The sequence below is a fragment of the Sceloporus occidentalis genome, unplaced genomic scaffold (genome assembly GCF_023333645.1).
Source record: "Sceloporus occidentalis isolate IW3139 unplaced genomic scaffold, rSceOcc1.0.p SCAF_7, whole genome shotgun sequence".
Classification (NCBI taxonomy): domain Eukaryota; kingdom Metazoa; phylum Chordata; class Lepidosauria; order Squamata; family Phrynosomatidae; genus Sceloporus; species Sceloporus occidentalis.
This window is the reverse complement of record NW_028316987.1, coordinates 95611827-95630371: the sequence shown is the minus strand read 5'-3', so window position 1 is coordinate 95630371 and position 18545 is coordinate 95611827. Positions and strand designations below refer to the sequence as shown.

Genomic DNA, 18545 nt, shown 5'->3' with positions numbered 1-18545 from the left:
CCAGTGCGCCATCTCTTCCATTGAGGGTCTACAAATCCCAAAGTTAGGGGGTGTCCTGGGGTCTGGCCCCCTTCTGCAGACCAACCTTTGTCCTTCCTTGTTGCTTAGTCCAGATTCAGGCGGCAGAGGTTTGGAGATGTTCTGCCGAAGGACAGGGTGACGGGGTCCATTTTCTCTGCCTTTATTGAGCAAAGTCCCACTAGGAGTTTCGGGCGTCTTGGGATGAATCTCCAGCAGTCCCTCCTCAGCTTCTTCCTCCTTGATTCTTTTTGGATGCTGATCCCCACCTGAGGAAAAATTAAATGAAGGGGGAACAGAAAGTGTTAATTATGTGGCCAGTTGTTATTGTGTGCCTTGCAACTTATGGCAACAAGGCAGCCCTATCATGGAGTTTTCTTGGCATGTTTTGTTCAGAGAGGTTTTTACCATTGCCATCCTCTGAGGCTGAGAGAGTGTGATTTGCCCAGAGTCACCCAGTTGGTTTCCATGGCCAAGCCAGGATTCGAAACCTGGGCTCCAGCTCAACATTCAAACCACTATGCCAAGCTGGCTTTCATGTGGCCAACTGGAGGATTAAAAATAAGAGTGTAGTTACAGGAGGAATAAGGGTATAAAAGTTCTGCCCAGAGCAGATCCACAACTCCATTGACATGGACCCATTGTGCAGATATACACTTGGGATCAAATGTTATACTCCACACACTGGAAGCAGCGAGTTCCAGTCCGCAGGAGCCCATACTAAAATTAACCTGTTAATCTTAAATGTGCCACAAACAGTTATTTGTAGACTACTCACACTGAATGTGTTCTTATCCAGTTTTAAACAGCATTCTGTATCTTTGTTGCTGCTGTGTGCCTTCAAGTTATTTCTGACTTTTCTGACTGACTAGCACAAACAAATTAGATTGAAATTAGTTTGGTGGAACAGTCTATGATATATAATAGATAATATGATATATCATATATCATATACTATAAACTATAGGTAATATTATAGTATAAAGTATATACTATATTTACAGACAATAGGTAATATCATATAATATTAAGAGATTGTGATGATGGGATATTCATTTGTATAAATCTTATGGTATTTCATTGTGTCTTGAAAATATTTTTTAAAAAACAATTTATTTCTGACTTATGGCATCCCCATCCCAGGGTTTTCTGGGGCTGAGAGTGTGTGACTCACCCAAAGTCACCCAGTGAGTTTCCATGGCTCAGCAGGGAATCGAACCCAGATCTCTAGTCCAGCACTCAAACCACTCTACCACACTGTCTATCATCATCATCATCATCATCATCATCATCATCATCATCATCATCTCCTGCTTTCCCCCAAGAATTGGGACTCAAAGCAGCCTGCAATTTAAAAGAACAATACAGTGTTGTTATTGTTTATTCTTTATCAATTAAAACTACTATTCCTGCAACATATTAGTAAATCGACTTGAATCAGTGGGTGCACTTTAGTTATGAGTAACAAGGCACACAGAAGTTAGACTGAACACTTTTGTGCAAGAGTTGCACAATCCTACAAACACACACGCAAGCGCCCCACACTTTGTGTGGAGAGGCAGTGTTCCCAGCAAAGGGCAAGCCATTGTGGCAGTGCTCTCCCTTGCTCCTTCAGAGGAAAGCCAGGAAAATTCCCATCCTGCAGGTTAACCATGCAGATAACGCCTTCCCTGCCTCCATGCCTGTGCCCAGGGGGCTGAGGCACTCGGCCCATGTTCAGAGACACTGTTCTGCTTTCATATTGCAGTAATTCTATTTCAATGCATCACTTTTGTATGGTTTTAATTGTACTGTTCTTTTAAACCGTAAGCTGCTCTGAGTCCCAGTTTTTTGGGGAAAGTGGGATACAATTAAATATGACAACAATAATAATTTATTACTACAGTACAGACATCACGGCATCAAGAATAGGCTCCAGGAGAGTCATCCCCATCATCAGCCTCCCTGCTCCAAAGCTATCCCTCTTGACTGAATGTGCCCCCCTTTCCTCTCTTTCTATGACAGAGACCCAGCCCTGGCTGCCCTGACTCTGAGCCCCTCTTACCTGAGCCTGGGTCAGCCTGGGACTTGCCTTTGGGACTCATGGCTCCCTTGCAATCTGCCAAGAGGACACTGGCCTTGGGCTTGAATTTGCCCCAATTTAGTCTCTCATGGGGTCTCCTGCCAACCCCTCAGTGCTGGGCCTTCAAGAAAAGATGGGCTTCCGAGAGGATGGAGGAGGAAAGGGAGCATCTTTGGAAGAGGAGGCCCCAACCCACCCCAAAGGCCCAGCAGCTGAGCTGCAGCTCAAGTGATGCTCAGAGCCAGCATCCTCCTGCTGCTGCTGCTGCTGCATCCCTCCCTTCCTCCTGCCTGGTCCTTTCCTCTGCCTGCTCTATGTCGGCCTCCCTGATTGGTCCCCCATTTCCATTCAGGATCTTATCTCAATGGGGATTGGAGGCATCCTTCCAGTGGGCAAGGGATGTGGGAAGCAGACAATGGTCCATTGAAGTGCCAGCCTTTGGCATCCCTGGCTGCAAGCCTTTCCTGGCAGAGGATGCAAGAAGGAGACCTAAGATGGAGCCCTAGAGCCAGCAAAGAGGGAAGAGACCAGGGCCCCAGGTGCAAGTCCTAGGCTGGCCTGGCCTTGCCTTATTCCAGGCTGCAGCTCCGAGAAGTGTACAAAATAAAATTAAAAATGCAAATAAACCATATAGCAGGGAATCAATCTCCAATGTCGCCCTTTTACACAGGATGACCAAATGTTCTCCTTTTCCAGGACAGGTCTTACATTTCAACCTTCAGGCCAGGAGGGATTTCAAAGGTCCTCCATTCTGAGCATGACAAAGAAGGTCTCTGTGTTTAGCTTTTATTTGGGAATGTCTGACATTTTTTCTTGCCTGTCCTCCATTTCCAGCATGACTAAGATGCAAGGCCAAGGCTGGCCTGGGTTTGCATTTCTCCAGGCTGCAGCCCTGAGAGATGTAAAAAGAAGGGGAAATGCAAATAAGTAATAGAGGAGCAGGGAACCCCCAGTGTCCCCTGGATGACCAGATGTCCTCCTTTTCCAGGATCTGTCCTACGTTTCGAGCTTTCGTCCAGGAGGAATTCCCAAAATGTCTTCTGTTTGGAGCACGACTGAGAAGCATGAATTTATATTTCTGTCTTGACTCTTGAGTGTTTGGAGCTTTCATTTGGTCATGTCCTACATTTTTTTCTTGCATGCCCTACATTTTGCAGTGCCTTGTCTTCCTTTGTGGTGATGGCATCTAGCCATCCTGCCTTTGTCCTGATTTGGCAGAGACAGGGCCAAGGAATCCTCAGCTGCTTTTAAAATGTCCCAGTTCCAATCTCCTGCTCCTATTTCCTCCCTTTGTCCTCAGTTTCCTAATGTTGAGCTGGAACCTCTTTTCCTGTAGATTGAATCCATTGTTCCATGTTCTAGTCTCTGGAGCAGCAGAAAACAAGCTTGCTCCCTCCTCAATATGACATCCCTTCAACTATTTAAATCGGGTAGGCAATCTTTTTGAGCCGGGGGCCGGGTTGCTGTCCCTCAGACAACTGGAGGGCCGAAGCCAAAAAATAAATAATTAAATATTTTTTTTAAAAAATGAAATATATAAATAAACCAGGACAAATGTAGGACAAAATTTTCAAATGGAAGACACTTTTTTTAAAAAATGGAGGACACGCGAAAAAAATTGCTGATTTTTTAAAAAAATGTTAATATAAATGCATGTTTCGGAGGCTTCTATAGACAATTGCTCCCCAAAGGCCCCGGCGGCAATCGGTGGCAGGAACAGTCTGGAGCCGGTCCCAAGGCCTCGCCGGGCCGCATCCGGCCCGCGGGCCGCAGGTTGCCTACCCCTGATTTAAATAGAGCTATTGTATCACTTCTTAACCTTCTCTTTTCCAGGCTGAACAGCCCCAGCTCCCTAAGTCTCTCCTCATAAGGAATGGATTCCAGACCCTTCACCATTTTAGCCGCTGTCCTTTGGACACATGGCTCCAGTTTCTCAACATACTTTTTGAATTGTGGGGCCCAGAACTGGACACAGTATTCCAGGTGCAAAATAGAGTGGCACTATTCCTTCCCTTGATCTAGACACTATTCTTCTATTGAGGCAGACTAAAATCGCATTGGCCTTGTTAGCTGCTGCATCACACTGTTGGCTCATGTTCAATTTGTGGTCTACTGGGACTATGACTACCAGGTCAAGCCAGAAGCCCCCCATAATTCTATATCTGTGTGTTTCATTTTTACTGCCCAAGTGTAGTATCCTACATTTCTCTTTGTTGAAATTAATTTAGTTAGTTTTGGCCTATCTTTCTAATCTGTTACTGTCATTTTAATGCTGATCCTTCCTCTGGGATATTAGCTACCCTTCCTAAATTAGTGTCATCTGGAAATTTTAGAAGCATGCTCTTATCAAGATTGTGTCACATAGGCTCATAGCAGCTAAAGTGGTATCAAACTGCTTTAAATCTGCAGTGTGGATACGCCCAACTGCTACAACAACAATAACAAGCACTTCTCCCCTGCTCCATCTTCTTCCTCCTACAATGGGGATTATGATTAGGATATTATTAATAATAATACTATCATAAGTGTAGTAATAATGATAAGTACCTGCCCCATCTTCTTCCTTGATGATGATAATGATAGTAATAACAATATTAATATTAATATTAATAATAAGTTTTATTTATAGACCGCTATTCCGTGTTGATCATAGCGGTGTACAGTAAAAATTGCAATGACAAATACAAAATACAGGATAAAAATTGCAATACATAAATAAAACTTATTAACAACATTCCAAAAATACACGTTAAAACCATACATCAAAACCAGGCCAGCTGATACGCTCGATAATGTTGTACATATGGGGGGGAGTCCCAATATCAAGGGACATTGGGGAAGGCTTGCTGAAACAGGAAGGTCTTAAGTCTCTTTTTGAAGAGGTCCAGGGAGGTGGCGGTGCGGAGTTCCTCGGGAAGGGTGTTCCAGATCCCAGGGGCCGAGATGGAAAAGGCCCTTTGTGAGGTTGACACATATCTCGTTGTTGGGATCCTCAACAAACTCTTCCCAGATGACCTGAGTGTGCAGGTCGGATTATATGCGGAGAGGCGGTCCTCCAAGTACCCTGGGCCCAAGCCATTTAGGGCTTTATAGGTTATAACCAACACCTTGTATTGTGCTCGGAAGTGAACAGGCAGCCAATGGAGATCATACAGAGTTGGCGTTATATGATCGGCCCTGGAATGTCCAGTGACCAACCTAGCTGCCATATTCTGTACTAGCTGAAGCTTCTGGGTTTGGTACAAGGGTTGCCCCATTTAGAGCGCATTACAGAAATTCAACCGAGAGGTTACCAGGGCATGTACCACTGTTTCAAGGTCCCCCCGGCCAAGGTAGGGTCGCAGTTGGCATATCAGCTGAAGCTGGTAACAGGTGTTTCTGACCGTCGCATCCACTTGAGAAGTCAACTGGAGCGATGAGTCCAAAAGCACCCCCAAACTGTGAACTGAGTCCTTCAGGGGGAGTGTGACCCCATTCAAGACAGGTGGACAAATTTCACCACCCGGACTGGGAGAACCTATCACTAGCACTTCCGTTTTCTCTGGATTCAAGCTGACTTTGTTTTCCCTCATCCAGCCCATTACCGACTCCAAGCAGGCATTTAGCGGAGAGACGCCATCCTTAGTCACTGCATCAGTCGGGGACACAGAGAAGCATATTTGGGTGTCATCAGCGTACTGATAACACCGTGCTCCGTGTCTCCGGATGATCTCTCCCAGCAGCTTCATGTAAATGTTAAATAGCATGGGGGACAGATGTCATAAGTGTGGTAATAATAATAATAATAATAATAAGCATCTCCCACCTGCCACATCTTGTTCCTCCCTGATGATAATGATGGTAATAATAATAATAATAATATTAACAATAATAATATTGTGCTTTGTTATTCCTCCGTGATGATAAGGATGGTAATAATCATATTAATAATACTAATGTTGTAAGTGTAATATTGGTATTAATAATAGTAATAATAATAAGCATCTCCTCCTGCTCCTTCTTCTTCCTCCTTGATTATAATGATGGTAATCATCATCATCATCATCATCATCATCTCTCTCCCCGCCACATCTTTTTCTTCCCTTGTTCCTGCAGGATGATGATGGTAATAATAGCAAGAAGATGGGGGCAGGTGAGGTGCTTATTATTGTTATTATTATTATTAAGCACACCCCATCTTCTTCTTCTGGTGATGATGATGAGGGTAGTAATAATAATACTACTATCAATAATAGTAGTAATAATAATAACAATGAAAGAGTAGTAATAATACTAACCACCTCCCCTGCCCCACCTTTTTCCTACCCCGATGATGATGATGATGATGGTAACAATAATAGTAATAATAATAATAATAATAATAAATGGCATAATAATGAGAGCCATGCTGGTGCAGTGACTTGGGCCTTGGGCTGTGACTCTAGGAGACCAGGGTTCAATTCCCTTCTCTTGCATTAAGAAGTCACACTCTCTCAGCCTCAGAGACATGGCCATGGCAAAAAAGAAAAGACAACCCTCTCTGAGCCAGCCTTGCCAGGAGCACCTGGGGACGGGGCTGCTGGGTTGTTCCAAGTCCCACGCGCGAGGAGGAGGAGGAGGAGGAGGAGGATGCTGATGATGCTGATGATGCTCTGTCCCTCTGAATGGTCCCCTGCGGGCGCGGCCTCCGACCGCCAGGTGTCGCTGCTGCGAGCCGGCGTGGCTCTTGCCTGGGCTGGCGCTGCGAGGGCGGCTTCCTGGGCCGGCTTCCCTGCCGCTCTGGCCCTGGGCCTCGCTGCCCTCGTCCCTGCTGTCAGCCATCCAGAGAGCCCTCCATCCTTCGCTCGCTGTCAGCCGCCGCCGGGCTCCCTTGCCTCCCTCTCCGGCCCCAGAAGCCCCGCCGAGGCCAGGAGCAGGAGGACCAAGGAAGGAAGGCAGGCAGGCAGGCAGGCAGGGGCCATGGCGGAGTGGAGCCCAGCCCAGGTGAGCACCAGGGTCCTCCGGGGGAGAAGGCCAGCTCCCAAAATGGAGGAAGAGGAGGAGGAGGAGGAGGAGGAGGAGGAGGAAGGGCTGGCCCTCTCCTGGGGCCTCTGCTCCTCCTTTTGGGGATCCCTCTGGGGGGAAGGGGGCTGGGGCTGGGGCTGGGGCTGGGGCTGGGGAGGCCGAGGCCTCGGGGAGCGGGAGGGAGGGAGGCCCAGGGACACGGCTCCAGCAGAAGGAGAAGGAGAAGCAAGGCTGCATGGCCATCGCAGCATCCCCATCCCCATCCTCATCCTCATCCTGGTCATTCTTGGGGTGGAGGGGCAGGCCCACAGTCCCTTGGCTGCACACACACAACACACAACACACAACACACACACACACCCCTCGTCTGGGGAAGCCAGCTTTCCTCCCCCTCCCAAGCCTTATTATTAGTAGCAGTAGTAGTAGTAGTGGTAACAAGAATGATATTGCTAGTACTAAGTACTGTTACTGCTGTTATTACCACGTTGGAGGGGCTGTTCCTGGCCAGAGGGGCAGCGCCTTTACTGCAAAAGGGGGGAAATACCCTTCATTTCTGCAGGGCCAGTGTGTTGTTGTTGTTGTTGTTGTTGTTGTTGTCGTTGTTGTTGTCGTGGTGGAGGGGGATGTCTTTGACAAGATGGACAGCTCCTCTTTCTGCAAAAGGAGGGAAACATCCCTCATTTGTTCAGATCTAGCTTTGCCTCTCCTCCCTCCCCTTGTTATTATTAGTATTATTATTAGCATTGCTATGCTGTTGTTGTTGTTGTTGTTGTTGTTGTTGTTGATTGTGGAGGGGGCCTTCCTGGCCAGATGGACAGTTCCTTTTTCTGCTCAGAGGGGAAACATCTCTCTCATTTGTTCAGGGCCAGGTTTTATTCACCTTCCTCCCCTCCTCAAGCATTGGAGGATAGTATTTTTGTTGTTGTTATTGTTATTATTTCTATTCCTGGCAAGATGGCCAGCTCCTTTTCTTCCCAAGGGGGGCCATATCCCTCCCTTGCACTGGGCCAGCTTTTCCTCTCTTGCCTGCCTTTGCCAGGGCTTGCAGGTGAATACTAGCACTGGATGCCCTGATTTCTGCCAGCAAACTGAATGAGGCCAGAGCCACTCGGCTGCCATTTCTCTTCCCCCAAAGTCCCTCCAACTCCCCAGAGAGGATCTTCCTGAACAGCATTTCTAATCATGAATACTAACCAGGCAGTTTCTAGTTTCTCTTTCTTGCAAACATGTCTCCTTTTGCTCCTCTTTCCTCAGCCTCAAGGGCAAAGAGGGCTGGGGAACCAAGTATTTAATGCTGAGGTGATGTCTGGCTGCTTTATCTCTTGTCACCCCAACCTGGGAAGAAGGAAGGGCTGCTGGGACTGCAGACCCTGCAGAGCAGCCATTGGGATGACTGCAGCTTTGTGTGCTTTTAACTGTGTTTTGTGTTTTAATACATTGTCCCCTGCCTCCCAAAGAGCCAGAGGGGTGTAGTGGTTTCAGCAACTCTGGAGACCAGGGTTCAAATCCCATGTAAACCCCTGGCTGCAGTTCACATTCTCTCAGCCTCATAGGATGGCAATGGCAAACCCCTTGGAAGAAACTTGCCAAGAAAACCCCATGGGGTCACCATAAGTTGGAAATGACTTGAAAACACAACAACAACAACAACAACCTCACCCTGAAGAGAGCTGGGGAAAGAAATATTTGTTTATTCTTGTTGTTGTGCAAATCTTGGTTAGTTGAGGCTCATCCAGGAGGTAAAGCACATCTTCAAATTCCATCAAACCACAGTAAGCATTGAAGTAAAGTATTTGTGTATCTTGCATTTCTTCCACAAAATCCGTGGCGGACTAAGCCAGGCTCCCAATCCGTCTGGGCCCCGGAGGCTGTGGCTCGGCTGCTGCTTCGTGTGCTTCCCAACTGAGTCCTGGGAGGCTGAGTGTGCGATGAAACAAGGCATAAAAAGATGCTGCTCTTTGCTTCTAACTATAGGCCTGACATTTTTCACTCTTTGTGCTGGGAGGCTGCGCAGGTTGTTCAGTGCTGCCTCTTGCTTAGTGCCAGGGCCTTGAAAATAGCTTCACGTTGCTTAATAAAATGGAAAAGTAGGGATCCCCCCTCATCCCCAACTGTGTATAAATATCCTCTGTGGAAATGCATCAGCATTATAGAATCAGTTCAGTTTGACACTGCTTTAACTGCCATGGCTCAATGCTATTGAAATATGGGATTGGTAGTTTTGTGAGATATGCAGCCTTCTCTCTCAGTGAGCTCTGGCGCCACAACAACTACAAATCCCAGGATTACATAGAATGGAGCTATGGCAATTAAAGTGGTGTCAAACTGCATTAACTCTGCAGCAGCCTGTGTTTTTCCTTGCAAGTACAGTCAGCCCTCTGCAGCCACAGATTTCTTTTGTCCATGGAGACAAGCATCCACAGCTTGAACATATTTTTAAAATATATAAATTCCAAAAACCTAACCTTGATTTTGCCATTTGATATAAGGGACACCATTTTCCTATGCCATTATATTTAATGGGACTTGAGCATCCACGGATTTTGTTATCCACAGGGAAACCTGGAACTAAACCCCAGCAGATGGCAAAGGCCCACTGTACTGCAGTCCCTTATTCCCTTGTAAAACTACATCTGTCAAGATACAAATGTTTCCAAATGTTTAACCCCAAACTTCCCTTCTATTATCTGAACCTTCTGTTTCTTATCCTATAGAATTCTTAGAGAGAACATATTAATCAAATCCGCAAATAATCAAAACCGCAAAAGTTAAAGCCGTAAATATGGACAGCCAACTGTATTTCATTTGGATTCGCCTTGCCTTGATACTTCCTCAGAATTCTTTCCATGTTTTGTAGTGCTCTTATCTTGAATTGTACTAGCCAAAATAGAAATGAGTGAGTCTGTGCTTCAGTATCAGAGCAGGTGATTTATATTCAGGACCCAGCCATCTCTGCATAGAAAAGATCTTGGAACCAGACTGGAGAACTTCTGCCAGTCAGGTAGCACTGATGTAGATGGACAAGTAATGTACATTGATAAAAGCTTAATGGGGTAATTGCTGTTCCCAATGAAAGCCACTGCACTGAACATAGGGAATTCATAAAAGGGTTGACATACCATCCAGCAGTTGATTCAGTGGGCCTCCTATCTCCATGTCCTCTGAGGGAGCTGGAGAGGTTTAGCCTGGGCAAGAAAAGATTAAGAGGAAATGATAGCCATGTTCGAACAATTGAAGGCATCGCAAAATCCTAGAGTTGGAAGAGACCCCAAGGGCCATCCAGTCCAACCCATTCCGTCATGCAGGAACTCACAATCAAAGCACCCCCATTGACAGATGGCCATCCAGCTTCTGTCTAAAAACAGCCTCCAAAGAAGGAGACTCCGCCACCCTCCAAAGTAGTGTCTCCCACTGTTGAACAGCTCTTATTGTCAGAAAGTTCTTGCTAATGTTGAGCTGGAATCTCTTTTCCTGTATTTTGAATCCATTGCTCCAGGTCCTATTCTCTGGAGCAGCAGAAAACAAGCTTTCTCCATCCTCAGTATGACATCCTTTCAAATATTTAAACAGGGTTATTGTATCACCTCTTAACCTTCTATTTTCCAGGCTAAACATATCCAGCTTCCTAAGCCACTCCTCATAGGGCCTGGTAGTTTCCAGACCTTTCACCATTTTGGTGGCCCTCCTCTGGACACATTCCAGCCTGTCAATCTCTCTCTTGAATTGTGGTGCCCACAGCTGGACGCAGTACTCCAGGTGAGACCTGACCAAAACCGAACAGAGTGGTGCTCTTACTTCCCTCGATCTACACATTATATTCTTATTGACGCATCCTGGGATCACATCGGCTTTTTTACCTGCTGTGTCACTTTGTTGGCTCATATTCAGCTTGTGGTCTACTAAGACTCCTAGATCCCTTTCATATGTACTATTTTCAAGCCAAGTGTCACCTATTATAACTCAGCCTTTACTTTTTTTTCTGCCTAAGTGTAGTACCTAATATTTCTCCCTGTTTAAATTTATTTTCATCAGGATTGCTAATATGCTTTGATCTGATTCCTTCTCATTCTCTGTGATCTTCATGATGTTCAAAACATTTTCCGTAGAGAGATGAGATCTCAATTTAGATTTCTTTCCACTGTATTTCTGATGTGCCCTAAAAGCACTACCTGTGCTCTCGCTTTGTGTCTGCCTGTTGTTTGAGGAGGAACACAACAAGTGAGAAGGACTGTTACAGCATTGAAGATCTCAGATATGAGTTTATGAGAATCCATTTAGTAAGGGTGGTGGCGAGCTGTAATTCTTGGCTCACTTCCGATTGAAAGAGGAAAGAAACAAAGAGAATAAACAGCCATCCTTACTCAATGCGGGCCCTTTGCCTGCTTGGCTTTCTTTTCTAGTGAAATCTGCAGCACATCCACCAATTTCAGCTTCATGACTAAAAAGTCACTAGACAAAAAAGCTCCATCAGGAAGCAATGGAAAACCCAAGGACAGCAGTTTCTGTTTTTTAGTCCTTAAAATTCCAAAAGCTCAAACAAGCTTATGTTCTAAGAGATATCCCTCTGTGACAGTGTTCCTTATATGCCTTGGCTTTTTGGCACAGCCTCCTGTTCTGTTTACCACATCTGGCAGGATGCCTGGCACCCACTAGTTTCTGGGATTTAATTTTTTTGCAAAGGATGTCGGGCGAACTAGGGTCCAAAACACACTGCATAAATTATAGAATCATAGAATTAGAAGAAAACACAAGGGCCATCCACCCCAACCCCATTTTGCCATGCAGGAACTCCCAATCAAAGCACTCCCAACAGATAGGAATCCAGCCTCTGTTTAAAAACCTCCAAAGAGGGAGACTCCACCACGCTCCGAGGGAGTGTGTTCTACGGTCGAACAGCTCTTACTCTCAGGAAGTTCATCCTAATGTTGAGGTGGAATCTCTTTTCCTGTAGCTTGCATCTATTGCTCTGGGTCCTAGTCTCTGGAGCAGCAGAAAACAAGCTTGTTCCATTCTCAATATGACATCCCTTCAGACATTTAAACAAGGTTATCTTATCATCTCTTAACCGTCTCTTCTCCAGGCAAAACATATTCAGTTCCCTAAGTCTCTGCTCATAGGGCTTCATGGTTTCCAAACCCTTCATCATTTTGGTTGCCCTCCTCTGGACATGCTCCAGCTTCTCAACATCCTTTTTGAATTGTTTTGCCCAGAACTGGATGCAGCATTATTCCAAGTGAGTCCTGACCAAAGCAGAATAGAGTGGCACCATTCCTTCCCTTGATCTAGAAATTATACTTCTATTGATGCAGCCTGGAATCACATTGGCTTTTTTAGCTGCCACATCGCACTGTTGACTCATGTTCAACTTGTGGTCTACTAGGACTCCTAGATCCCTTTCACATGTTGTCTTGTTAAGCCAGGTGTCCCACATCCTATATCAGTGCATTTTATTTTTCTGCCTAAGTGCAGTACCCCACATTTCTCCATGTTGAAATTCATTTTGTTAGCTTTGGTCGAGCTTTCTAATATTTTCAAGTCTTCTTGAAGTTTGATCCTGTCCTCTGGGGTATTAACTACTCCTCCTAATTTGGTGTCAGATAATCCAGTTTGAGGCCGCTTTAACTGCCCTGGCTCAGTGCTAGGGAATTCTAGGAATTGTAGTTTTGTGAAACATTAATCTTCTCTATCTCAGAGACCTCTGATGCAACAATAATCTCCAATTCCCAGGATTCCCTAACACTGAGCCAGGGCAGTTAAAATGGTCTCAAACTGGGTTACTTCTGCAGTGGTTTTGGACCTAAGTGAGCCCTTTGTGTGATCCACAAAGGCCCTTCGTACATTCTTCAGCCAGAGAAGGTATTTCCACATAGTGTAACATGGATTCATTATTTGTTTTTATTTTTTAAAAATTAATCCTGTCTTTTGACTTTAAATTTCCAAAGCAGCTTAGGAAAAAACACACAGCCCCCCCCCCCCCAAAAAAAAATTGATGACAACAACAACAGATAAACTGCCACACAACACCCAAAATTAGAACACCATATAAAAACCATCTAAACTAACGAAAAATGTTACAGCTAACAACAGATTTATCAGGAGCAGCATTCGGGTACTAAACTGTCAGAATGTCCTGAAGACTCTTTAGTGAATAAATACTATAGTTTCTGTGGCAGCCCAGGGAAGGTTGGTCCTGCATTGCCCACTGTATTCCAGATTGTGGGGGCTCACAGGACAAGGTATCTGACAAACTGGGGGGCTTCTCTGGGTCTAGGCAGCCCTTGCAGTATCCTGGATCCAGACATAGAGAAGTGCTAACAGTCAAGTTGTGGAAGTCAAAAGCAGATAGAAAGGCAAAGTAAAAAGGGAGAAAAACCTGGTGTACTTCAGTGGTATGTGCTTAGACGTAAGTATGGCAGGGTGTGGGGACCACCACAGCCTTCAAAGAAGTGAGTTTTTAAAGAAGGATTTGAAAGAGGGCAGGGACCATCCTGGCTGGGAGATTCCAGGAGGCGTAGTCCAACAAAGGAACTTCTCCAAGCTGCAGCTGGTAGAGTTGGCTGAGGAGAGAGGCTTTATTCCCATTCCCACTAATTTGACTGCATTCCCCTTTCTGTTCTTGCCAACAGACTCTTCAGTGGGACATGGAGGCCCAGCCCATGGCAGCAGCTGCCCAGCCCCTTAGCATCTCTGAGGCACCCCCCATGGGGGACATGCTTCCTGAAACAGCAGAGCTCTCTCTGACGGTGGTCGCCGAAATCCAGGCCGTGGAGAGCAAGGTGGATTCTTATGCTGCCCAGCTCATGAGCCTGGAAGGGAGAATGGGAATGGCCGAGACAAAGCTGGACGGCTGCGAGAAGACGGCCGTGGAGTTCGGTAACCAGCTGGAGAGCAAGTGGGCTGCCCTGGGCACCCTGATCCAGGAGTATGGACAGCTCCAGAGGCGGCTGGAGAACATGGAGAACCTGCTCAAGAACCGGAACTTCTGGATCCTCCGATTCCCTCCTGGCTCCAAGGGGGAGACCCCCAAGGTGAGTGTGCACTGCAATAGAGATGGTCTGAACCACTCATGAGCAGTTGTCAGGCTCATCCATAACCACAGAGGGTTTATACACCCTGCCAGCTGGACGTATTTTACTGCTTGGTGAAGGAAAGACTAAGGGGTGACAAGATAACACTTTTTCACTACTTCAGGGGGTGCCAGAAAGAGGAGAGGGCAGGCTTGTTCTCCGCTGCCCCTGAGGATAGGACCAGGTCTGTTTTTAAGTTGAAGGACGGTAGATATCAGTTGAACGTTAGAAGGAATATCTTCTCAGTGAGAGTGGTTTGGCAGTGGAACTAGTGACACCAGAGAGGTGGTGAGCTCTCCTTCTCTGGATGTCTTCAAAATGAGGCTGGGCAACAAGATTGTCTGGGAATTTGAAGAGAGAAGTCCCTAGCCTGGATTTAAGATGTCAGTACCTGAAAGAAGCCCTCCAGTTCTTTCTTCTCTCCAGAGAGGAGAGAAGATTCATTTTGGAGCAGGGAAGCAATCCAATTACCTGGTGCGTAGCCATATGTAGACAAGTTGAAAATGCTCAAAATTGTAACCCACTTAGGGAAGGGAAGGGGGTGTTCTGCTGGTCCCCACCAGCTGATAACCTGGTTGCCTTACTGTGGAGTTTCAAGTTCAGTTATGCAACCATTAAACCTGACACAACAGCCCCATTTTGATCTTTGCTTCCTCAGTCAAAGCAGAAATGATGGATGCCTGAACAATTAAGAGAATTACTGCCTCATTTCTGCTCTGAGTGGTGATAAAAGATGGTATTTAAAGGCTCTTCATGGGGAGAAGAATTTCCCAAAGCGAATAACCTCAGGGATATTTTAGTTTGACATTTCATGAGTGCCTTTAATACTTGTGTTTTAAAAGGGTTGCTCCTCAGCAGCACAAGAATTTAGTTTTAGAGAAGGAAAAGACACCATTAAATCAACTCCCAGTGGGCCAACAAAGAATGTATTTTATTTAATATATTAAAATGTTTCTATCCTGCCCTAAATCCAAGGATCTTAGGGAGGAGTACAATAAAATCAGTTTTAACAGTGTAAAATGATTAGAGCAATTTAAATAGGCAAAAGATGTGTTAAACAATATGACAAGTTAAAACTAATTTAAAACCTGTTGAGATAGTTTAAGGCCATTCAAAATCCAACACATAATAATAATAATAATAATAATAATAATAATAATAATAATAGGTTTTATTTATATACCGCCCAATCACTGGGAATCCGAGCGGTTTACAATAGAGGGGATAACAGACAGTTCCCTGCCCACAGGCTTACAATCTAAAAGACACGACACAAAAGGAGAAGGGAATGGTGAGGGAGGGAGGGAATCAGGTCCAGCATTCTTCTCTCCCTTTGAGGCCTGGACCAAGGCAGATGGACCGGAGGGAGGGCTCTGCTTCTTCAGGCTAGCCCCTGATGGAACTGGGCCAGCCTACTCTCCCTCAGAGGCCGAAAGATGACAGTTGGGGAGGGAGGAGCCTCTTTCTTCAGGCTAGCCCCTGATGGCACTGGGCCAGCCTTCTCTCTCCCTCAGAGGCCGAAAGATGACAGTTAGGGAGGGAGGAGCCTCTTTCTTCAGGCTAGCCCCTGATGGTACTGGGCCAGCCTTCTCTCTCCCTCAGAGGCCGAACGATGACAGTTAGGGAGGGAGGAGCCTCTTTCTTCAGGCTAGCCCCTGATGGTACTGGGCCAGCCTTCTCTCTCCCTCAGAGGCCGAACGATGACAGTTAGGGAGGGAGGAGCCTCTTTCTTCAGGCCAGCCCCTGATGGTACTGGGCCAGCCTTCTCTCTCCCTCAGAGGCCGAAAGATGACAGTTAGGGAGGGAGGAGCCTCTTTCTTCAGGCTAGCCCCTGATGGTACTGGGCCAGCCTTCTCTCTCCCTCAGAGGCCGAAAGATGACAGTTAGGGAGGGAGGAGCCTCTTTCTTCAGGCTAGCCCCTGATGGTACTGGGCCAGCCTTCTCTCCCCCTCAGAGGCCGAAAGATGACAGTTAGGGAGGGAGGAGCCTCTTTCTTCAGGCTAGCCCCTGATGGAACTGGGCCAGCCTACTCTCTCCCTCAGATGTACAAAGCTGAATTAAATCAACTGAGCCCCATTGTTATTGATCACCAACATCTCCTTGTTCAATTCGAGAGAGCAAATCAGGTTTGGAAATGGCGGCATCTAAAGATGGGGAAAGCGCATGATTACAGGGGTGTCTGGCCAGAAAAACCCAACCCATGTGTTTTCATTTGGCGATGGAATGACAACAGTGTTGGGCCAGTCTGGCCTTTAAGGGGAGGCATTCCATACAAGCCGTGCGAGAACAGAGAAGGCTCTCTCTTACATTCTCTACAGCGTATTACCCTCAAAGGAGGAGTCCTCCAACAGACCTTAGACCACAGGCAGCTCTTTCTAGGGAGAGAGAGCCCTTTATGTTTCAAAGTCTCCAGCTGCTTAAGGCTTCAGATGTGATCACCAGTACCTTGACTTTGGACTGGAGGCATTTCAGCAGGCAGAAGAAGTAGTGGGTTTCATTACCTCCTAGACCAACAGGAATCAATTGTCTTGAGGTCCTTTCACTCTACACAATTATACCACTTTGATTGCACTTTAACTGCCAGGGCCATGACCTCTCACACTGTTGGGTGCGATTTCAGGTCCCTTTGCTGTTTGATGACACCTCCTGTAGTTTCTCTGAGGAAGAGTGGCGGAGTTTGGATGAAGGGCAGAAGGACCTATACCGGCATATCATGAAGTGCAACTACAAGGCTGTCGTCTCCATGGGTAAGAGCTGAGCTTTGAATAACATGTTCAAATGGTGTGTGAGTCAGGCATAAGATTATCTCCCAGATGCTGGGGCTCTTGAACCTCCCAGCCATACAGCAGACATACAAGGCTGCCATCTGTTGACTGAGGTCCTCCCTCTGGCTCAGCATTTTGTCTGCTTCACTCAGCAGCCACTATCCAGATTCTCAGGTTGGAGTCTCTGCCGAGCCATCTTCAGCAGACCAGGGATTCAGAAGTGGGCTATGTGAAGGTGAAGCAGGTGGACTAGCACTGAGCTCTTATGGGTCCTCTGTGCAAAGGGACTCAGAATAAAAGAGTCTCTTGACACCCCTGTAATCATGCGCTTTCCCCATCTTTAGATGCCGCCATTTCCAAACCTGATTTGCTCTCTCGAATTGAACAAGGAGATGTTGGTGATCAGAGAGACTGTGAGGAAAGAGAACCCCTGAAAGAGTCCACTCTGGGTGAGTAATCAAGCTGGCAACTCTAAAGTGGTAGGTGCATGGGGCACAGAGAGACAAAAAGAGTGATTGAATGAATGATTTGTCAGGACTAAAAACTGGGTGTTTTTCCCTTATTGTTGTTAACTGCCATCAAGTCAGCTTGGAGTTACGATGACTCTTTGAATGAGAGTTCTCCCAGTTGCCCTGCTCAGATCTTGCAGATTCAAAGCCATGGCTTCCTTGATTGAGTTCATCCACCTGGGATGCAGTCTTCTTCTTTTCCTTTTGGCTTCTGTATTACTAAGTATTATTGTCATTTATGGTGATTCATGTTTTCTCACAGTATGGCCAAAGTATGACAATCTCAGTTCAGTCGTTTTGGCTTCTAGGGAGAGTTCAGGCTTACTTTGCTCTGGGACCCATTCATTAGTCTTTTTAGCTGTCCACGATGTCCACAGTATATCTTCTGGTATCTTCTCCAATGCCACATCTCCAATTATTATTAATATTAATATCCCACCCTTTTCTCAAAACAATATTATTAATATTATTATTAATAATAATAATATTCTCTTTCTAAGCACTTTCTTCAGTGTCCAGTTTTCAGGTCCATAGATAGAGATGTGAAATATGATGGCATGTACAATCCTAACTAGCATTCAATGACATAGCTTTCCCTCCAAATAAAGCCAGCTTTTCAGGATGTTGAATTCTTCACCCAAGGTGTGTGCTTTTCTTGCTGAATACACACAGGCTTTGTTGCGATGAGGGAGACAAGGAGAGCTGTGGTTCTCTTTGGTGGAGAGTTGGATACTGCATCTTGGCTTTGAATCACCTTGGCCTTTTGAAAACCTGCCTGACATGGTGGTGATGATGTGCGGTTGTTCTGCTTTTCTTCTTCTCCTCCTTGAAACAGGCTCCCCAATTTCTGCCCTCAACGATAGTTCCTGGATGGAACAGGAGGAGATGTCTCTTGTCAAAGGCATGGGGGATTTGGAAGAAAGAGAAATGCCTGGTGACTCTGCCATGGGTAGGTTGGGCAAGGGTCAATGACTTGTGCTGCTTCAGCTGGGGAGGAATGGAGAGTGATTCTGCTGCTCAAGGGCAGGGCAAGCCCCATGGAGAAAATGACATTGATGGAGGATAAGACAGAGATGCTACTTTTAAAAATGATAATTCTTGAGTCATTTGAAGATTAACATTCAAAGTGCAGGTTGAGTAT

At 46.0% G+C, this 18545-nt stretch overlaps 2 protein-coding genes across 2 annotated transcripts in view; both read left to right on the top strand.

Annotated features, from left to right (window-relative positions):
• Positions 1 to 6848: 6848 nt before the first annotated feature.
• The window catches only part of LOC149310159 (zinc finger protein 783-like), a 15000-nt gene continuing 3303 nt past the window's right edge, over positions 6849 to 18545 (top strand). Inside the window, exons 1-5 of the mRNA XM_089533822.1 lie at positions 6849 to 7042; positions 13690 to 14091; positions 16751 to 16877; positions 17240 to 17344; positions 18240 to 18353. Coding sequence (XP_089389948.1) covers positions 7019 to 7042; positions 13690 to 14091; positions 16751 to 16877; positions 17240 to 17344; positions 18240 to 18353 — 772 coding nt within the window. The 5' untranslated portion in view covers positions 6849 to 7018. The remainder of the gene's footprint in view (positions 7043 to 13689; positions 14092 to 16750; positions 16878 to 17239; positions 17345 to 18239; positions 18354 to 18545) is intronic.
• LOC149310158 (zinc finger protein 212-like) overlaps positions 17264 to 18545 on the top strand; it is a 22595-nt gene continuing 21313 nt past the window's right edge. The window contains exon 1 of the mRNA XM_089533821.1: positions 17264 to 17344. The gene's annotated coding sequence lies outside the window, so the exon portion shown is untranslated. The remainder of the gene's footprint in view (positions 17345 to 18545) is intronic.